The sequence below is a fragment of the Eriocheir sinensis genome, chromosome 2 (assembly GCF_024679095.1).
Source record: "Eriocheir sinensis breed Jianghai 21 chromosome 2, ASM2467909v1, whole genome shotgun sequence".
Classification (NCBI taxonomy): Eukaryota; Metazoa; Arthropoda; class Malacostraca; order Decapoda; family Varunidae; genus Eriocheir; species Eriocheir sinensis.
In genome coordinates, this window is record NC_066510.1 from 3,609,369 (window position 1) to 3,626,189 (window position 16,821).

Below are 16,821 nucleotides of genomic sequence, written 5' to 3' on the forward strand. Positions count from 1 at the left end.
TCGTCTAAACTTCATGCATTCACTCATTTAACCTGGCCGCTGCGATTGGCATGGATTTCGTCTTCACTGGTAGCCTGGTCACATATACTCCCAGGTCTTTCTCTGCCTCTGTGGTGGATAGTGGAGTGTTTCCCATGTGGTATTGGTGTGCTGGATATCCCTTCACTGGTAGCCTGGTAACATATACTCCCAGGTCTTTCTCTGCCTCTGTGGTGAATAGTGGAGTGTTTCCCATGTGGTATTGGTGTGCTGGATATCCCTTCACTGGTAGCCTGATAACATATACTCCCAGGTCTTCCTCTACCTCTGTGGTGGATAGTGGAGTGTTTCCCATGTGGTATTGGTGTGCTGGATATCCCTTCACTGGTAGCCTGATAACATATACTCCCAGGTCTTTCTCTGCCTCTGTGGTGGATAGTGGAGTGTTTCCCATGTGGTATTGGTGTGCTGGATATCCCTTCCCAAGGTACTTGACTGTACATTTTTCTTCATTGAATTGTAGCAGCCACTTTTTGTTCCATTCCTGTAGCTTGGTGATGTCTTCTTGTAGGAAATCCAGTCAAGGGGTTAAGCCTTTCCTATGCAGTCCCAACACCTTTCCTTTCCTCTCATGCTATAGGTAACATATGTGAGGAAGAAATAGGTGTTGGGGAGGAAGGGGCCCGCAGGAGCTCAATGCAAAAACAATCTCGCCAATCCAGTTTCACTATAATCCATACATTCTTTCACTCCTTTCTTCCTTCTTAAACTCCTCCTTCCTTCCTTCCTTCCTTCTTACACTCCTCCTCCTTCCTTCCTTCCTTTCTTCCTTCCAGTAAGTATTTTTTTTTTCTTTTTTTTTATGCCTAAAAAAAAAAAAAAAAAAAAAGTCCAGCCAACCCTTCTCTGACACTTGCCATGTCATAGGTCAGCTGTGCCCTCACCTGGAGCACCTCGACGTAACCAAAGCCAGAGGGATCAACTTCATCCACATCTCCAGACTGGCACAGGGCTGCAAGAACATCAAGGGTTTTGTGGCAAGGGTATGTTCCTGGTGCTGGTAGGGGCCCCTCTTAGTTGTTTTTTTGTCATATATTCATTCTCCTCACACTGCAAGTTAGAGGTGTTTGCTTTCCTGCCATGGATCGTATATTAAAACATTTTGTCTCCCAAGTTCACATATTTGACAAGGCTTTCATAGGAGTTCTGAACATTTCCAGGGGTAATTTTGTAACCCTGGTGGTAGTTTGATGCAAGATGGCGCCACTATAAACACTCGCCTGCGCCAGAACGGGCTGGGCCGACCATCAGGCCCCACCTGGAAGAAGCCTTGGGCCGACCATCAGGCCCCACCAGGAAGATGTCTACTGGCGCAACAGGCAACGACGTAAAAAAAAAAAAAAAAAAAAAAAGTTTGACCCTTCAGTAGCATGAACCTCAAAAAACACTCATTAGCACCCAATTGATCCTTTCTTTGACTTTTAGAAATAGATGATGTTAGAAGTGAGTGTCTTGTAAGGCAGGTATTACAAGACACTTTCGCTTCTCACACCAGCTATTTCTAAAGGTTGAAGAGGGGATCAGTCAGGTTCTAACGAGTTCTTTTTAGGCTCAGGGTACAGAAGAAGTGTCAGACTACCACCAGGGTCATAAAACTACTCCTGGAAATGCCCACAACTCCTATGAAAGCCTTGTCACATATGTGTTCTTGGGCAGCTGAGTGTCTTAAAATATGACCCTTTGCAAGTATGTCTAAATATCCCTTTCCTTATTGCTTCCTCTCTCCCTCCAGAACTGCATTGACTTTGATGAGAAGGCCCTCCACCACCTCCTGGCCTGTTACCCGCAGCTGGAGAAACTGAATGTGTCTGGCACCGCTATCAATGGCAAGAACTTAAGTATGCTGCCCACCACCCTGAAGGTAAACATGTCTTATTCTCTTTCTGTCTATTTCCATGCTTGTGTGTCTGTATTTGTCCATATCCATGTCTGTGTGTCTTTCCATGTCTGAGTCTGATGTTTTTCTGGGGGGCTTCGTGGTGCAGTGCTTAGCACACTCGGCTCACAACCAAGAGAGCCCGGGTTCGATTCTCAGGCGGAGTGGAAAAATTTGGGTGGCTTTTCCGATACCCTACGCCCCTGTCCACCCAGCAGTGAATGGGTACCAGGTATTAATCGGGGGTTGCGTCCCGTCTCCTGCGATCTGTTCACATGTTCTATAATTCCTTCCCCTTCTGTCTCCCTCCGGCATATGACCACAGATGTTGTGCCGACTAAACGAAACTTTCCAACTTCTGATGTTTTCTCTCAGTTGTACACATCTTTTTAGTATTTGCCTGCATCAAAGAAATACTTGAAAAGAAAACTAAAAAAACTAGTATGTGTCCAGGGTGGGCTTGGGAGTGGTCCTCTATCTCGGCATCCGTGTGACCCTTGCTCTCATGGTGCTTGGCATGCGGGGCAGCCTGTCGGACTGGCTGGTCATAGTGGTTGGTTTGCCTCCATAGCACATCAGGGAACACTGGTTAGCTCTGTCTTGACCCTAGACACACGAAGGAGAGAAAGTTTCAGACAACTATGCGGAGTGACTGTCAGCACGGAACTGTGATGGCGGTGAGGCAGAGTCCCGCGGCGCTGGTGAACTAAGGAAAATGTGAGGCACACCACACGTCTTCCAGTGCTTACTCAACATTATCATCACTTTTTTTCTGTTATACTTCGTCTGGTTGCCTGGAGTGTCAGTGTAGTGTGGTGATGGCAGCGAGGGGGCAAGGGCGGTAACGCTTGTAATTAAAGAAGAGTATGAGCGTGCCGCATGCCTCCTTCAGTGCCCTCCCATATGTCGTTGTGTTTACATACGCTAACATCGTCATCACTTGTTACTGTTTTATTCTGTTTTGTTTTGTTTGACTGGCTCTAGTGATGGTATGGTGCGGTGTAGTGGTGGTGGTGGTGCAGCGGCGAGGGCGGCAGCGTTTGTAAATAAAGGAGAATGAGGCGTGCCATGTGCCGTCCACAGTGCCCTTCCATATGTTACTGTGTTTAGTTTACATTTTCATTGCTTGTTCTGTTTGTCTTGTTTTGTTTGACTGATGGAGTGTTGGTTGGAGTGTGGAATTTGATAGTTCCATGAATCAATTTCGCCTATCTTTTGGTGTTTTTCAATTTTTTCCCTGCCGTGATGGGCGCGTAGCATGGGGTGGAGGTTGTACAGTCCACATACACAACAGATTTAGGCCATTCCTTGCCTCCATCTTGTGTACTGTGGGTTCAACTTGTGCACTTTGAGTCTGTGGGTTATAGTCATTTTCAGGTACTCACATAGTAGGCATTTTACGTAGTGTGAAGAAGCGAAGTGGGTGTGCCTGATGATTTCCTAGTCAGGAAACAACCAATGAAACATTGTAGTAAAGTTAATATGCAGTACCCTCTCGAGTTTTGCGCTACCCAAGTTTTGCAATCCTCAAGTTTAGCGCTTAGTCCTAAATTCTTCTCATCACGACTTTCGCGCATTACCGCCACGAGTTTCGCGCTGCTTGACATGTTCGGGTCACGTCTACCTACCGTCAGCGTCATGTGTGCTGCCTTAAAAGGCGGTGTCCAACCATTGGGGCTATGGACAACCGCAGTTGCCCGTATGCCCAACCGGGAGCGAGTTGTTGGTTGTCCTTATGAATGGAAAACGGTTGTGAGTACAAGTGTGGGTACGTGGGTACCGAACGGCTGCATGTTAACAAACAGACGACGGCAGTGGCTGAGGAGTGAGGAGCAGTGGAAGATGGCCCACCAATAGACTCGTGAAATGGACTGGCAGAGCTGCTTTGCTTACTATTTGATTAACAAGATAAGAGAACACCCCGTGCTGGGGAACCACAGTCCAAAAACCTTTTTCTCAAGTCTATGAAAATTGTAGATCTCCCGGTGTTGTTTTTCCTTTTCTTCTTCTTCTTCTTTTGACCATGGCAGCGACGGTGAAAAGTAATAGTGAAAAATAACAAAAAGGCATAGAAAAGCAAAATCAGGGAAAGAAAAGGACAGAAAAACACCTAAGTTCAGGGTGAAGTGTATAAGTGTGCACTGTTAAGTAATTTAGAGCCGCTTTCACAGTCACTTTGTTTGTTTTGATCGTTACCAATGGCGGCGATCGCCGCTTAGTATTTCACGTGAAACTGGCCGATGGGGTAGTGGCGGCTGCAGAGAAAGTGAGAGATATTGAGAGTGTGTGACAAGGTGCGGGGCTAGGCTAACCCAGCAGCCGCCACTACCTGATCAGCCAGTTTCATGTGGAAATACTAGAGCGCTGACCGCCGCCATTGGTAACGATCAAAACAAACAAAATGACTGTGAAAGCGGCCCAAAGTGCATGTTGTGAAGTATAAAAGTGTGGAGAAGGAGGACCTAAGAAGCGATACAAAGCATTACAGGTCAAAAGAAGAAGAAGAAGGTCCACTATACACTGGCCGGTGTTGCGGGAAATATCTTCCCGCTGAAATTAGTCATTTTGCGGTCCACCACGCATGCGCGCTGTGGGAATACACAGCGTTAAAAGTGTTAATTTGCCTGGATTTGTTCTAGTCTGTCCGCTTGTGATCTTTGTGAGCGGTGAGGGAAATATGGAAGCAGTAAGCAAGTTGAACCTCTCTGCGAGCTATTTTGCGATTGCGGCGGCTGTTTACGTTCAATAGACATTGACAAGTCAATCATGATGTTAGTGATTTGATGATATATAACAGAAAGAGTTAGCAGATTATTTCATAACACACACAAAACTACCAGAAGCTACAGGTTTGTTCAACTGTCCCACGGCCACGGGTGACTGCAAGCGACCGCCCTTACTTTAGCAGACGACACCACGTGGATCACAAGCGTGTATTCAGAACTGCCAGCCAATTGTAAGGCAGCCGCCTTCAACTGCGGCTTAAAAACAATCTGTTCCTACTTCCCATTTTCTGCCTATTAACAAAGTACGTATTTTGAGATAACAAAGGAATACAAAGGAAGAACAAACAACAGCAGACCTGCTGGTCCTTACGAGGCTGTTTGTGACAAGCTACACTAACTATCTGATCAAAGGTGGAAGATGAAGGACAGCAAAGGCGAAGGCTCCTCCCCACCCCCCCATCCCTCCAGCCAAAGCTGGCAGGAAAGGAAAAAGAACCATGCAGCATAGAAAAACTGCATGGAAATTATGTAGGAAAGAGGAAAGAACTACCATTACTGCTACCACTAACCGGGCGATAAAAGCAGACAAGGACACCAGTATTCGAAAGAACTTAACGTTATTACGACAATGAGTAATATCTTAGTTGCTGGTTGGATTCAAAACACTTGTCTAATCTATTCTTGAAGGCCGTAACTGTTGTACTATCAACGACATCACAGGGTAGAGAGTTCCAAACATTAACAACTCGATTGAAGAAGTGTTTAGCTTTGTGCAATGAGAATCTTTTACCACTTATCTTCAAATTGTGATTTCTTCTTGTTCTATTTGATTGATCAATTGTAAAGTAATCTTCCGCATTAATATCACTGAATCCCTTAAACATTTTAAACACTTCTATTAGATCGCCTCGCATTCTTCATTTTGATTGGCTGAATAAGTTTACTTCTTTAAACCTTTGTTCATATGATAAGTTTCTCAACCTAGGAATCATCTTTGTTACTCTTCGTTGAACCCGTTTCAACTTTTCTATGTCTTTTCTGTATTAGGGAGACCAAAACTGTACACAGTACTCTTGACGGGGTCAAACCAACTAATTATACAGTTTTAATATTACTTTTTCCGATTTATTATTAAAGACTCGTCCGATGAAGCCAACCAATTTGTTTGCAGTTTTAACTATCTCTGAGCAATGCTGACCGGGCTTTAAATCGCTTGATATAGTGATTCCAAGATCCTTTTCTTTACTTACTGCAGAAAGTTGTTTGCCATTCATTACGTACCGAACGCGATTGTTATTTTTTCTGATGTGCAACACTTTACATTTGTCAACGTTAAATTTCATTTGCCATTGATTGGCCCAACGTGCAAGTCGATCTATATCTGATTGTAAAGCTTCTTCGTCGAGTGTCGCAGTTACTTTACTAGCAATTTTTGTGTCATCAGCACATTTTGATACTTTGCAAGTGAGCCCATCATAATAAGAGTAAACAAGTAACAAGGGAGTAAAGTCGAAAAACTGATGATAACAAGGGAGTAAAGTCAAAAAACTGATGATAACAAGGGAGTAAAGTCGAAAAACTGATGATAACAAGGGAGTAAAGTCAAAAAACTTATGATAACAAGGGAGTAAAGTCGAAAAACTGATGATAACAAGGGAGTAAAGTCAAAAAACTTATGATAACAAGGGAGTAAAGTCAAAAAACTGATGATAACAAGGGAGTAAAGTCGAAAAACTTATGATAACAAGGGAGTAAAGTCAAAAAACTTATGATAACAAGGGAGTAAAGTCGGAAAACTTATGATAACAAGGGAGTAAAGTCGGAAAACTGATGATAACAAGGGAGTAAAGTCGAAAAACTTATGATAACAAGGGAGTAAAGTCGGAAAACTGATGATAACAAGGGAGTAAAGTCGAAAAACTTATGATAACAAGGGAGTAAAGTCGGAAAACTGATGATAACAAGGGAGTAAAGTCGAAAAACTGATGATAACAAGGGAGTAAAGTCGAAAAACTTATGATAACAAGGGAGTAAAGTCGGAAAACTTATGATAACAAGGGAGTAAAGTCGAAAAACTTATGATAACAAGGGAGTAAAGTCGAAAAACTTATGATAACAAGGGAGTAAAGTCGAAAAACTTATGATAACAAGGGAGTAAAGTCGAAAAACTTATGATAACAAGGGAGTAAAGTCAAAAAAAGTCATTATTTTCCACGGGTTGGAACCAATAAGCGCTTTCACATGGATTTCAATACCTCGAGTTTTGCAATCCTCGAGTTTAGTGCCATACCTTCGGAATGAAGCAAGCGCGAAACTCAAGAGGGTACTGTAGATCAGGATATTGTTTTCAAAATATATCACTTGAAAATGAAGTGTGTCTTCGACACCGGTTTGTCTTTAACCCCTTTGGCACTGCTCCGCTTTCCAGCGCTCCACTCCCTCATACCACTCTCCCCGTTTTACACAACAGCGAATGGGTCGGAAATGAACCGCCACCCTTGATCAACAAAAGGTTCAGTGTCATCCAATAACTCATCATCACTGTCGTCGTGAATGTCACTATCGCCACTCACTTAACTTTCGTCTCTCTGTTCCTCATCAGAGCTACCTGGCAGGTACTCTGACCCCGACTCAAAAAGCTCATCACTCGACGTCGCTGTAACATGCGAAAAAGTCCATCACGTAACTGAATTAAATATGGCTGGGGGTAGGGAGCACAAAAACACTGTAATCCTGCTTGTATGGATGCCTGAGGCAAACTGAGGGGTGTAGCGCTGTGAGTGGGCTTCAATGCTGTGACGTTGCCCCGCGTCATTGGCATCTGGGACTCTGATTGGGTCCCGGGATTGTGGGCGGAGCTTCAGCCATCCCCAGCACACAAAGCCTGTCCACAAACACCACCCTGTGCCTCCAAACCACTTTCATTTCAGTGCTAATAAAAAAGATGTACACCTGTACGTCCCAGTATGGTTTACTGAACCAAAAAAGCTGTACTACATGTGTACGTCCCGGTGTGAAAGGGGTTAACACCAGCACATTCAGTATATGTATCATATTTTTCTAGATTGAATTAATTTTGCTTGTGATATTATTTTCATTTTTCCCAAAAAGGTCATATTTTACCCTTCGAAAGTTTTCCATTATTCAGCCACAGTGTAAGTGTTCTAGTGCAGTGGTTCCCAGCCTATGGTCCGCAGACCTGTGCTGGTCCGTGGCATGTGATTTGCTGGTCCACCAAATTGCTTTACTAGGGACTTTTTATTTAGTTCATGATTTAAGGAAATAATAATCTGTCAAAGCATTTTCTTCAAATAAGTAGTTATAATGAAATAAAAATTGAATGAAATGTTTAAAGTTTGGTGTAACACCCGCCGGACAGACGAGGAAGAAAAAAACAAAAAGAGAGAGAAGAGAGAGAAAAGAAGAAAGATAGAGGAAAGAAAGAGGAGAGGAGCTAAAGCTAGCGAGAGGGAGATCGGATTTCTAGTTTCATTTGTAAAATATGAGATAGTATGTTTTGGTGTATAGATATACCTTGCAATAGGTACATGACTTTCACCATGACAGCTAGTCTTCTCCATGTCTGCTGCAGTACTAAGTGCTGTAGTTAGTGTAGTATTTTTCCCTCATGGCGTCCATTGGAATAATTTAGCCTTTATAATCACTTTACTTTGTATAATGTGAAACATTACATTACATGGTATCTTCCCATTGAATTTTAAATTACTAAAAAATAAAATATGTATTTGGACTATATAAATATCAGTATATGCCTATGGCACTGGTCCGCAGAATTTTTTTCACTTGCTCGACTGGTCCGTGGCTTTGAAAAGATTGGGAACCACTGGTCTAGGGTATATAGATGTCACACTGATGCACCAACACTTTTAATTCTGTCATTTCTGTCTTGCAGGAACTGTACTTCATGGGGGATGTAGACGAAAAGGCCATTAATAGGAAAATAGTACTGATTGCAGATAAATGTCCAAACATTGAAGTTCTGGACACACATTGCAGGTAAGTTTTTCATCAACTCACTGTTCACAAATATTTACTTGTTGTGGAATCCTAAGATGTGTGTGTGTGTGTGTGTGTGTGTGTGTGTGTGTATGTGTTTACCTAGTTGTATTTACCTAGTTGTGGTACACAGGGTCTGAGCTACACTCATATGGTCCCGTCTCCATATCCATAATTCTCCAGCCAGTCTCTCCATAAATTCTTTGACACTTTTTTTCATTACGTCTTTCCCTGAACCATTCCACTCACCGACCGTCGTTACGGAAAACTGAATTTCTTGACATTATTTGAGCGCCTTCCTTTCATCATCTTCACAGTGTGTCCTCTCACTTGTCTTCTTCCTTGCTCTCTTATTAACAGCAGATCCTGTCTTATTAGTCTCTTGAAGACCATTCAGTAATTTATACATGGTAATTAGATTTCCTCTTACTCTTTCATACAAAGTTGTCAAATTAATTTCCCACAATCTGTCTTCATAAGGGAAATCTTTCAGTCTGTAACTATTTTTGTTGCTATTCTTTGTATTCTTTCTAATATCAATATGTGTCTTTTTATGTGGTTGCAATAATACTTCTGCATGTTTTGATGTTGGTCTGTTCAGTGAAGTAAGTAATTTGCTTCTTCACAACATCTTGGTCCAAGTGATGGAACTAACTAATGAGGAGCACACGGCATGCCAGCCTCACTCACACGTCTCCAGACCCCCGGCGGTCCTCCTGAGCAGACATCCACGCAGCTGCCATGTCCATCCCAAGTCCCTCTCAGCAGGATCTGCTGACTTGCAACCCCCTGGTCCCCACCACTCAGGGATGTCTCCTACAGAAACAAATATTTTTTTGAGTTAAGGATAGTATAGTTTGCTTTGATGCTTCCGCAGTTTTCTGTGAAAGCTTGGCATTTACAGCCAAACCTCCGTTTACGAGTGCCTTAGTTTATGAGTGTTTTGATTTGAGAGGAAAATAATTCAACAAAAAAATGCCTTGGTTTATGAGCGGTGACTTGGTACATGAGCATCCTGTTTGTTCCTTTTTTTTTTCTTCTTACTCTGGCCAAAAGTAGCCTACTCCACCGACTCTGGCCAAAAGTAGCCTACTCCACCGACTCTGGCCAAAAGTAGCCGACTCCACCGACTCTGGCCAAAAGTAGCCGACTCCACCGACTCTGGCCAAAAGTAGCCGACTCCACCAACTCTGGCCAAAAGTAGCCGACTCCACCAACTCTGGCCAAAAGTAGCCGACTCCACCGACTCTGGCCAAAAGTAGCCGACTCCACCGACTCTGGCCAAAAGTAGCCGACTCCACCGACTCTGGCCAAAAGTAGCCGACTCCACTGACTCTGACTCCAACTCCACACCCCCGGTGGTGCAACAGTAACACAACAGTAACCTCGTGAACTCTATATCCACCCCCACCTGGCAGGGTTACCCATAGAAGGCTCAGGAAATGGTCATCACCATAGGCCTATGGAGGTGCGGCCAGCAAGACAGCAGCTGTATCCAGCCCCGCCACAGCTTACGCAGGAACCCCGATTCTTGCCAAAAATTTGGGGAAATTCTAAAAAATCTGATGCGCCAGAACAAGAAACACAAGAATTGCAAGATTTGGTGTTAATTCTTGCTCTGCCTAGAGTAATTGTGGACCACCAGATGACGGCTCCAGTCTCAGTCCACATTGTAAACTTGTAGAAATAGCATCTTTGCACTTGTGTCATGTTTTCAGCACTACAGTGTGAGTTCTTTGTGCTTTAACAATGTTCCCCAGAGAGATGGTTAACCCCTTCACTCCGGCGACGCCGACGTCGGCGTCCGATGGCGTCACTGTTAGTCCTCTTTTAAACCTCTTAATCCTCTTCCATTTCCTCTGAAGAGGAAATGGAAGAGGATTAAGAGGAATTTAGAGGAGGATTGAGAGGTTTAGAAGAGTATTAATCCTCTTCCATTTCCTCTTGACCCTTTCCATACTGTGATGCCGACGTCTGCGTCATGGATGGAAAGGTTAAAAGGGATGGTGCTGCAAAGAAGAAAACAGGAACGGTGGATACTATACTCGCAACAGGATTGGGGTGCGGGCCCCAGCGGCTTGTATGCCCTCCTGGACGTGACTGACTCCTGCTCACCCTCTATCTCGGACAATACATCGAGTTAGCTTCACGTTGGTGGTCGAACTTAGTTCCGGTGCCTCGAGAATATGGGAGCTGCGACTGCTAAATCCCTGGGCGAAGCCCTGACTTGTAAAACGGCTCCTAGACACACCACACCACACCCCACTCACAGTGTACAGCCTGGCACAGCATTGAGTGGTACCCAGACTGTTCACTGCATTGATCTGCATGGCATGAGCATTCCCATAGTTTTTGCCATCAAGTTCTTTTGCCACAGTTCTTGCAATCTAGGTATACTTACAATCTGGAATACTTCAGAAATGTTTATATGTAGTAGTAATGCAAGCATATTCCACTTTCAGAATGTCTAAAGAGGACTTGGAATACTTAGGGAAGACTTGCCACAACCTTGCCAAGCTGGCTTTGGTCATGCCCGAGAGTGATTTCACCAATGCCTTGTCCAATTTCAAGAAACTCAAGGTTAGTGAAACATGCAGATTTTGGGTGAGATCCTGAGCTTTGCATAATGGCAGCATGGTAACTAATGAGGCTACATGTTGACTGCAACACTGTGTTAGGCTACAGGTTATTCACCCCTGGAGGATGCATCCCCCAGGGTGATTCATTCCCTTTTTTGGTTGCCAAGTGTATGTACTAGAATATCTAAAATAACTTAAAGTTATGAGCCACAGCACGAAGGCAATGTAGCTTTTCATTCAGATCATATTTTTTAATGAGACTTTTGATGTTCTTAGTGACAGTTGTTGGCTTACAGACTGATCCAGACTGTTCAAACTTGATCCTTTTCCCATTTGCAAGAACTTCTTCCTTTTTCAGTCCTTTGATAAGAAGCCAAAGGTTAGGGCAGGTTTGCATTACAGAACTCTGAGGGGGCATTGTGGAAGCCCTCCAGGTTGTTGTTGGTGCAAAGTTTATCTTGAGGGTCTCTGTCATGCACATTCCAGTCAGCAGTTTTGACTTGGGAGCTGTTCTCCTGCGGTTCTGACCACGACCTCTCTGAACCAATGTAATTTACAGCAAAGTAATCAATAAGTTCTTGAGGCAAATAATCATCATCCACAAGCTATTCAACACGAGCCACTACGTCCTGTGCTGGCAAGAAAGCTAAAGCAGGGAAACACTGTATTTTCAAAGCATACTCATCCTCATGAGGGAACCTCTGCCACTCATTGTAGTCCACCACTTTTCTGTAAATGTTTGGCTCCCCGTCTTGTGGATGAACTTCACTGGATGGTGAGAAGAGGTGGATGTCTAGCGGACATCTCAAAGCTAGCGCAAGGCATACACTGACCAATAATTAGTCAAGGGAGCATGGTTGGGCATTGTTTGAAAGAAAACGACATCCTTACTCTACTTAAACACAAACAAATTAAATTTGACGGCAAGGAAATTAAAAAATGCCTTGTCGACTATTGTTGACACTCACGGTTTGAGCCCAGGCACCAACTGTTGACTGTTGTTGACACCCATGGTTTGAGCCCAGGCACCAACTGTTGACTGTTGTTGACACCCATGGTTTGAGCCCAGGCACCAACTGTTGACTGTTGTTGACACCCATGGTTTGAGCCCAGGCACCAACTGTTGACTGTTGTTGACACCCATGGTTTGAGCCCAGGCACCAACTGTTGACTGTTGTTGACACCCATGGTTTGAGCCCAGGCACCAGCTGTTGACTGTTGTTGACACCCATGGTTTGAGCCCAGGCACCAACTGTTGACTGTTGTTGACACTCACGGTTTGAGCCCAGGCACCAACTGTTGACTGTTGTTGACACCCATGGTTTGAGCCCAGGCACCAACTGTTGACTGTTGTTGACACTCACGGTTTGAGCCCAGGCACCAACTGTTGACTGTTGTTGACACCCATGGTTTGAGCCCAGGCACCAACTGTTGACTGTTGTTGACACCCATGGTTTGAGCCCAGGCACCAGCTGTTGACTGTTGTTGACACCCATGGTTTGGAGCCCAGGCACCAACTGTTGACTGTTGTTGACACCCATGGTTTGAGCCCAGGCACCAACTGTTGACTGTTGTTGACACCCATGGTTTGAGCCCAGGCACCAACTGTTGACTGTTGTTGACACCCATGGTTTGAGCCCAGGCACCAACTGTTGACTGTTGTTGACACCCATGGTTTGAGCCCAGGCACCAACTGTTGACTGTTGTTGACACCCATGGTTTGAGCCCAGGCACCAACTGTTGACTGTTGTTGACACCCATGGTTTGAGCCCAGGCACCAGCTGTTGACTGTTGTTGACACCCATGGTTTGAGCCCAGGCACCAGCTGTTGACTGTTGTTGACACCCATGGTTTGAGCCCAGGCACCAGCTGTTGACTGTTGTTGACACCCATGGTTTGAGCCCAGGCACCAGCTGTTGACTGTTGTTGACACCCGTGCTATAAGGGTTAAGAATGGAGAAAGCTGAGTGTGTTTCTTTAGTCCTGCCAGGAAGCAATGCAAAGATTTGAGGAACACAAAATGTTGCGTCTTGACCAGTGGTTCCTAACCTGGGCTCCATGGAGGAATTTCAAGTGGTCCATAGAGATTCTGATTATTTATAAATTTATCACACTGGAATTAGGAGACATGTGGCTCGAAATAAAATTCATACTACTGTACACAATCCTCAGAACTGAATGCTTGACCCTTTCAATACATGACGCAGATGTCGACGTCACAGTATGGAAAGGGTTAAGAGGAAATGGAAGAGGATCAATCCTCTTCTAAACCTCTTAATCTTCTTCCATTTCCTCTTAAGAGGTTTAGAAAAGGATTAAGAGGAAATGGAAGAGGATTAAGAGGTTTAGAAGAGGATTAACCCTTTACGTATGGTGATGGCGACGGTGACGGTGACGCTTACATCGGTGTACTGAAAGGGTTAAATACTAGAATCACTCTACACTAGCTAATGGTACCAGGGGTGTCAAGCTCATGCCTCACGTGACGGGGGGGTCAGGGGGGTTCGCTGGTGTCTACGTGGCAGGTCGGTGAGGAGGGTGATGCATGGTGGTTCGTCCCCGTGAACCACCACTCGGGTGCGGGTTTGCTCGTGTCCACGTAACACTGCCCCCTCCTGCGAAAAAAGCGCCCTCGCCACGCCAATATTAAACAACCAAAAGTTAAGGGAAATGTACCTACCAACACTGGAACAAAGAAGAGAAAGGGGAGACCTAATACAAATTTATAAACTATTGATTAAAATGGAAGAAGTAGACAATGAGGAGCTACTACTAAGAGAAGGAAGAAACGTCAGCAACACACGAGGGCACAGTAAAAAGTTGAGGAAAGGAAGATGCTTGAGAGATATAAAGAAATATAGCTTTCCACAAAGAAAAATAGACTTAGAACAGAACTAACTAGAACAGAACAGACGAAGTGAGGATGTAGTATCGACAAAGAGTGTGCACAACTTTAAGGAAAAGCTGGACAAATACAGATATGGAGACGGGACCACACGAGCATAAGCCCAGGCCCTATAAAACTACAACTAGGTAAATACAGCTACAGTACCCTCTCAAGTTTCGCGATCCTCGAGTTTCGCGGTTAGTCCCAAATCCTTACCATCCCGACTTTCGCGCATTATCACCCTGAGTTTCACGCTGCTTTGACATGTACGGGTCATGTCTACTTGAAATCAGCGTCACTCACACTATCTTAACCCCTTCACTACTGCGACGCCTACGTTGGCGTCCGACGGACGTCCGACGGCATCACCATTAGTCCTCTTCTAAACCTCTTAATCCTCTTCCATTTCCTCTTAATCCTCTTCTAAACCTCTTAAGAGGAAATGGAAGAGGATTAAGATGAATTTAGAGGAGGATTAAGGGGTTTAGAAGAGGGTTAATCATCTCCCATTTCCTCTTGATCCTTTCCATACTGTGACGCCGACGTCTGCGTCACGGATGGAAAGGGTTAAAAGCAGTGATGGGATTCAGCTATTTCACACCAGTTCGCAAGAACCTGTTCTTAGAATTTCTTTAATCCCGAGAACTGGTTGTTACTGTTAGCTAAAATCAGGGGTTCTCTCATAGAGAGAACCTGTTCTTAAAAAAATTGAATCCCACCACTGGTTAAAAGGTATTATCACACTGGACATTTTCCTCCAAACATTGTGGCTATGGCGAGAGAGAGAGAGAGAGAGAGAGAGAGAGAGAGAGAGAGAGAGAGAGAGAGAGAGAGAGACTTATTAACACGTTAACTGCGTTTGAACTTCCCGCCGCCTCCTCCCTGTCATGTTTGGTTCAACTCGGCACAGCCTCAATACCACGCGAGCCCCCGACTCGAGAGGAGGTGTGTAGCTTCACTCTGGTTATGAGCCCCTCTCGTGAAAGGTGAGATAGAGAGGATGAAAACAAGGAGAAAGGAGAAGGGTGTGGGGAGGGAGGGTCAGAAAGGAGAGTCAGGTCAGGTCCATACCTGTCACACACACACACAGAAGGTGAAATGAGAAAGATGGGGCAGAAAGGAGAGTCAGATCAGGGCTTAACATGACCTGACCCAGGTCAGGTGATGTCCTGATTTGTCACACACACACACACACACACACACACACACACACACACACAGAGAGAAGAGGAATGAGAATGGTGTGGGGAGGGAGGGGCGGAAGGGAATGTCAGATCAGGGCTTTGGTCAGGATATGACCTGACTCAGGTCAAGACATGACCTGACTCTCCCTTCTGCCCCTCCCTCCCCCACCCTTCTCATTTCCCTTTCTGTGTGTGTGTGTGTGTGTGTGTGTGTGTGTGTGTGTGTGTGTGTGTGTGTGTGTGTCATGACTGTCATTATGACATGACCTGACATTCCATTTTGGCCCCATCCCCCCTACACCCTTCTAATTTCCCCTTATGTGTGTGACGCACACCCGGAAAAGTTGCCGGTTGTCCAAGCTGCCGCCAACGCAGTGGGAAGAAAAAGGCCCAGTGTGACACCAGCTTACAGACAACCGACAACTCGCTCCCGGATGGGCGTACGGGCGTTGCCAGTAGCCACAACGGTTAGAGGAAAACGGCCAGTGTGATACTGCCTTAAGGCAGTGAGGCCGCTGATTGGGTGAGCGCCGGCAATGATGTCATCAGACTCCCAGCGAATCACAAGCGTGCTTTCAGAGCTCAGCCAATCGTAAGGCTTCATCTGTGGCTTTAAAGCGACCTGTTCTCTCTTCCTGTTTTCTCATTTTTCCAAGGTATGTATTTTGAGACAACAAGGGAGTAAAGGAGGAAAAAAAAAGTGAGCTCCGGGGGGCAGCATGAGCCAATTATAATGGCGCCACTATAAACAGTTGCCTGCTCCATGACGGGCTTGGGGCCGACCATCAGCCCCAGATGTATAGTCTACCGGCGCCATAGCCCACATGTAAAAAAAAAAATAATAATAATAAAAAATAAAAAATCTGCATGGGCCGGAACAAATAAGCACTTTTTCAGTGTTTTCAATACCTCGAGTTTCGCGATCGTCACGTTTAGCGCCATACCTTCAGAACGAAGCGAGCGCAAAACTCAAGAGGGTAGTGTAGGTAAGTACAGGGCTACCACACAATAGTTTTACATCCACGCGGTTAATCCTCCTCCTCAAGGAGAAAGTCGTCGAATCTCCGAGGCCTCCTCCTCTGCCGATACACTAAAGAATCAAGGCTGTGATACAAATAAAAAATATTTTCCTCTGGTTAAGTCTGCCCTGCCCTGCACCCAAATCGTATGAAATTCACAGTCTCATAAATTTACAACAACAAACAATATACTAAAGTTTCAAAGTCTCAGGATGTACTGCACCGCATGCCCAGGAGGTGCCCCGCCAGGCACTCCCCTAAAGTTGCTATAACCATATTTCACTTTAACTTCTAACAGCCTCTACAGGCACACCAATTTCTCACATGTTTTGTATTACGAAAAATAAATACCCTTTAGTCCACGGAGATTATGGGGCCCCTGCCTCTTACAGTTAACCAACCTTGTCTCCCTGGCTCTTACAGTTAACCAACCTTGTCTCCCTGGCTCTTACAGTTAACCAACCTTGTCTCCCTGCCTCTTACAGTTAACCAAC

The 16,821-nt window shown here is 44.8% G+C and overlaps 1 protein-coding gene across 7 annotated transcripts in view; it reads left to right on the plus strand.

Annotated features, from left to right (window-relative positions):
• The window catches only part of LOC126998657 (F-box/LRR-repeat protein 7-like), a 72,322-nt gene that overhangs the window by 27,987 nt on the left and 27,514 nt on the right, over window positions 1-16,821 (plus strand). For all 7 annotated transcript variants that reach the window (XR_007752960.1, XM_050860639.1, XM_050860646.1 and 4 more), the window contains 4 exons: window positions 907-1,022; window positions 1,772-1,900; window positions 8,555-8,658; window positions 11,121-11,238. Coding sequence is in view for 6 of the 7 variants with exons in the window: in XM_050860639.1 (XP_050716596.1) it covers window positions 907-1,022; window positions 1,772-1,900; window positions 8,555-8,658; window positions 11,121-11,238 (467 nt within the window). In the remaining variant the exon portion in view is untranslated. The remainder of the gene's footprint in view (window positions 1-906; window positions 1,023-1,771; window positions 1,901-8,554; window positions 8,659-11,120; window positions 11,239-16,821) is intronic.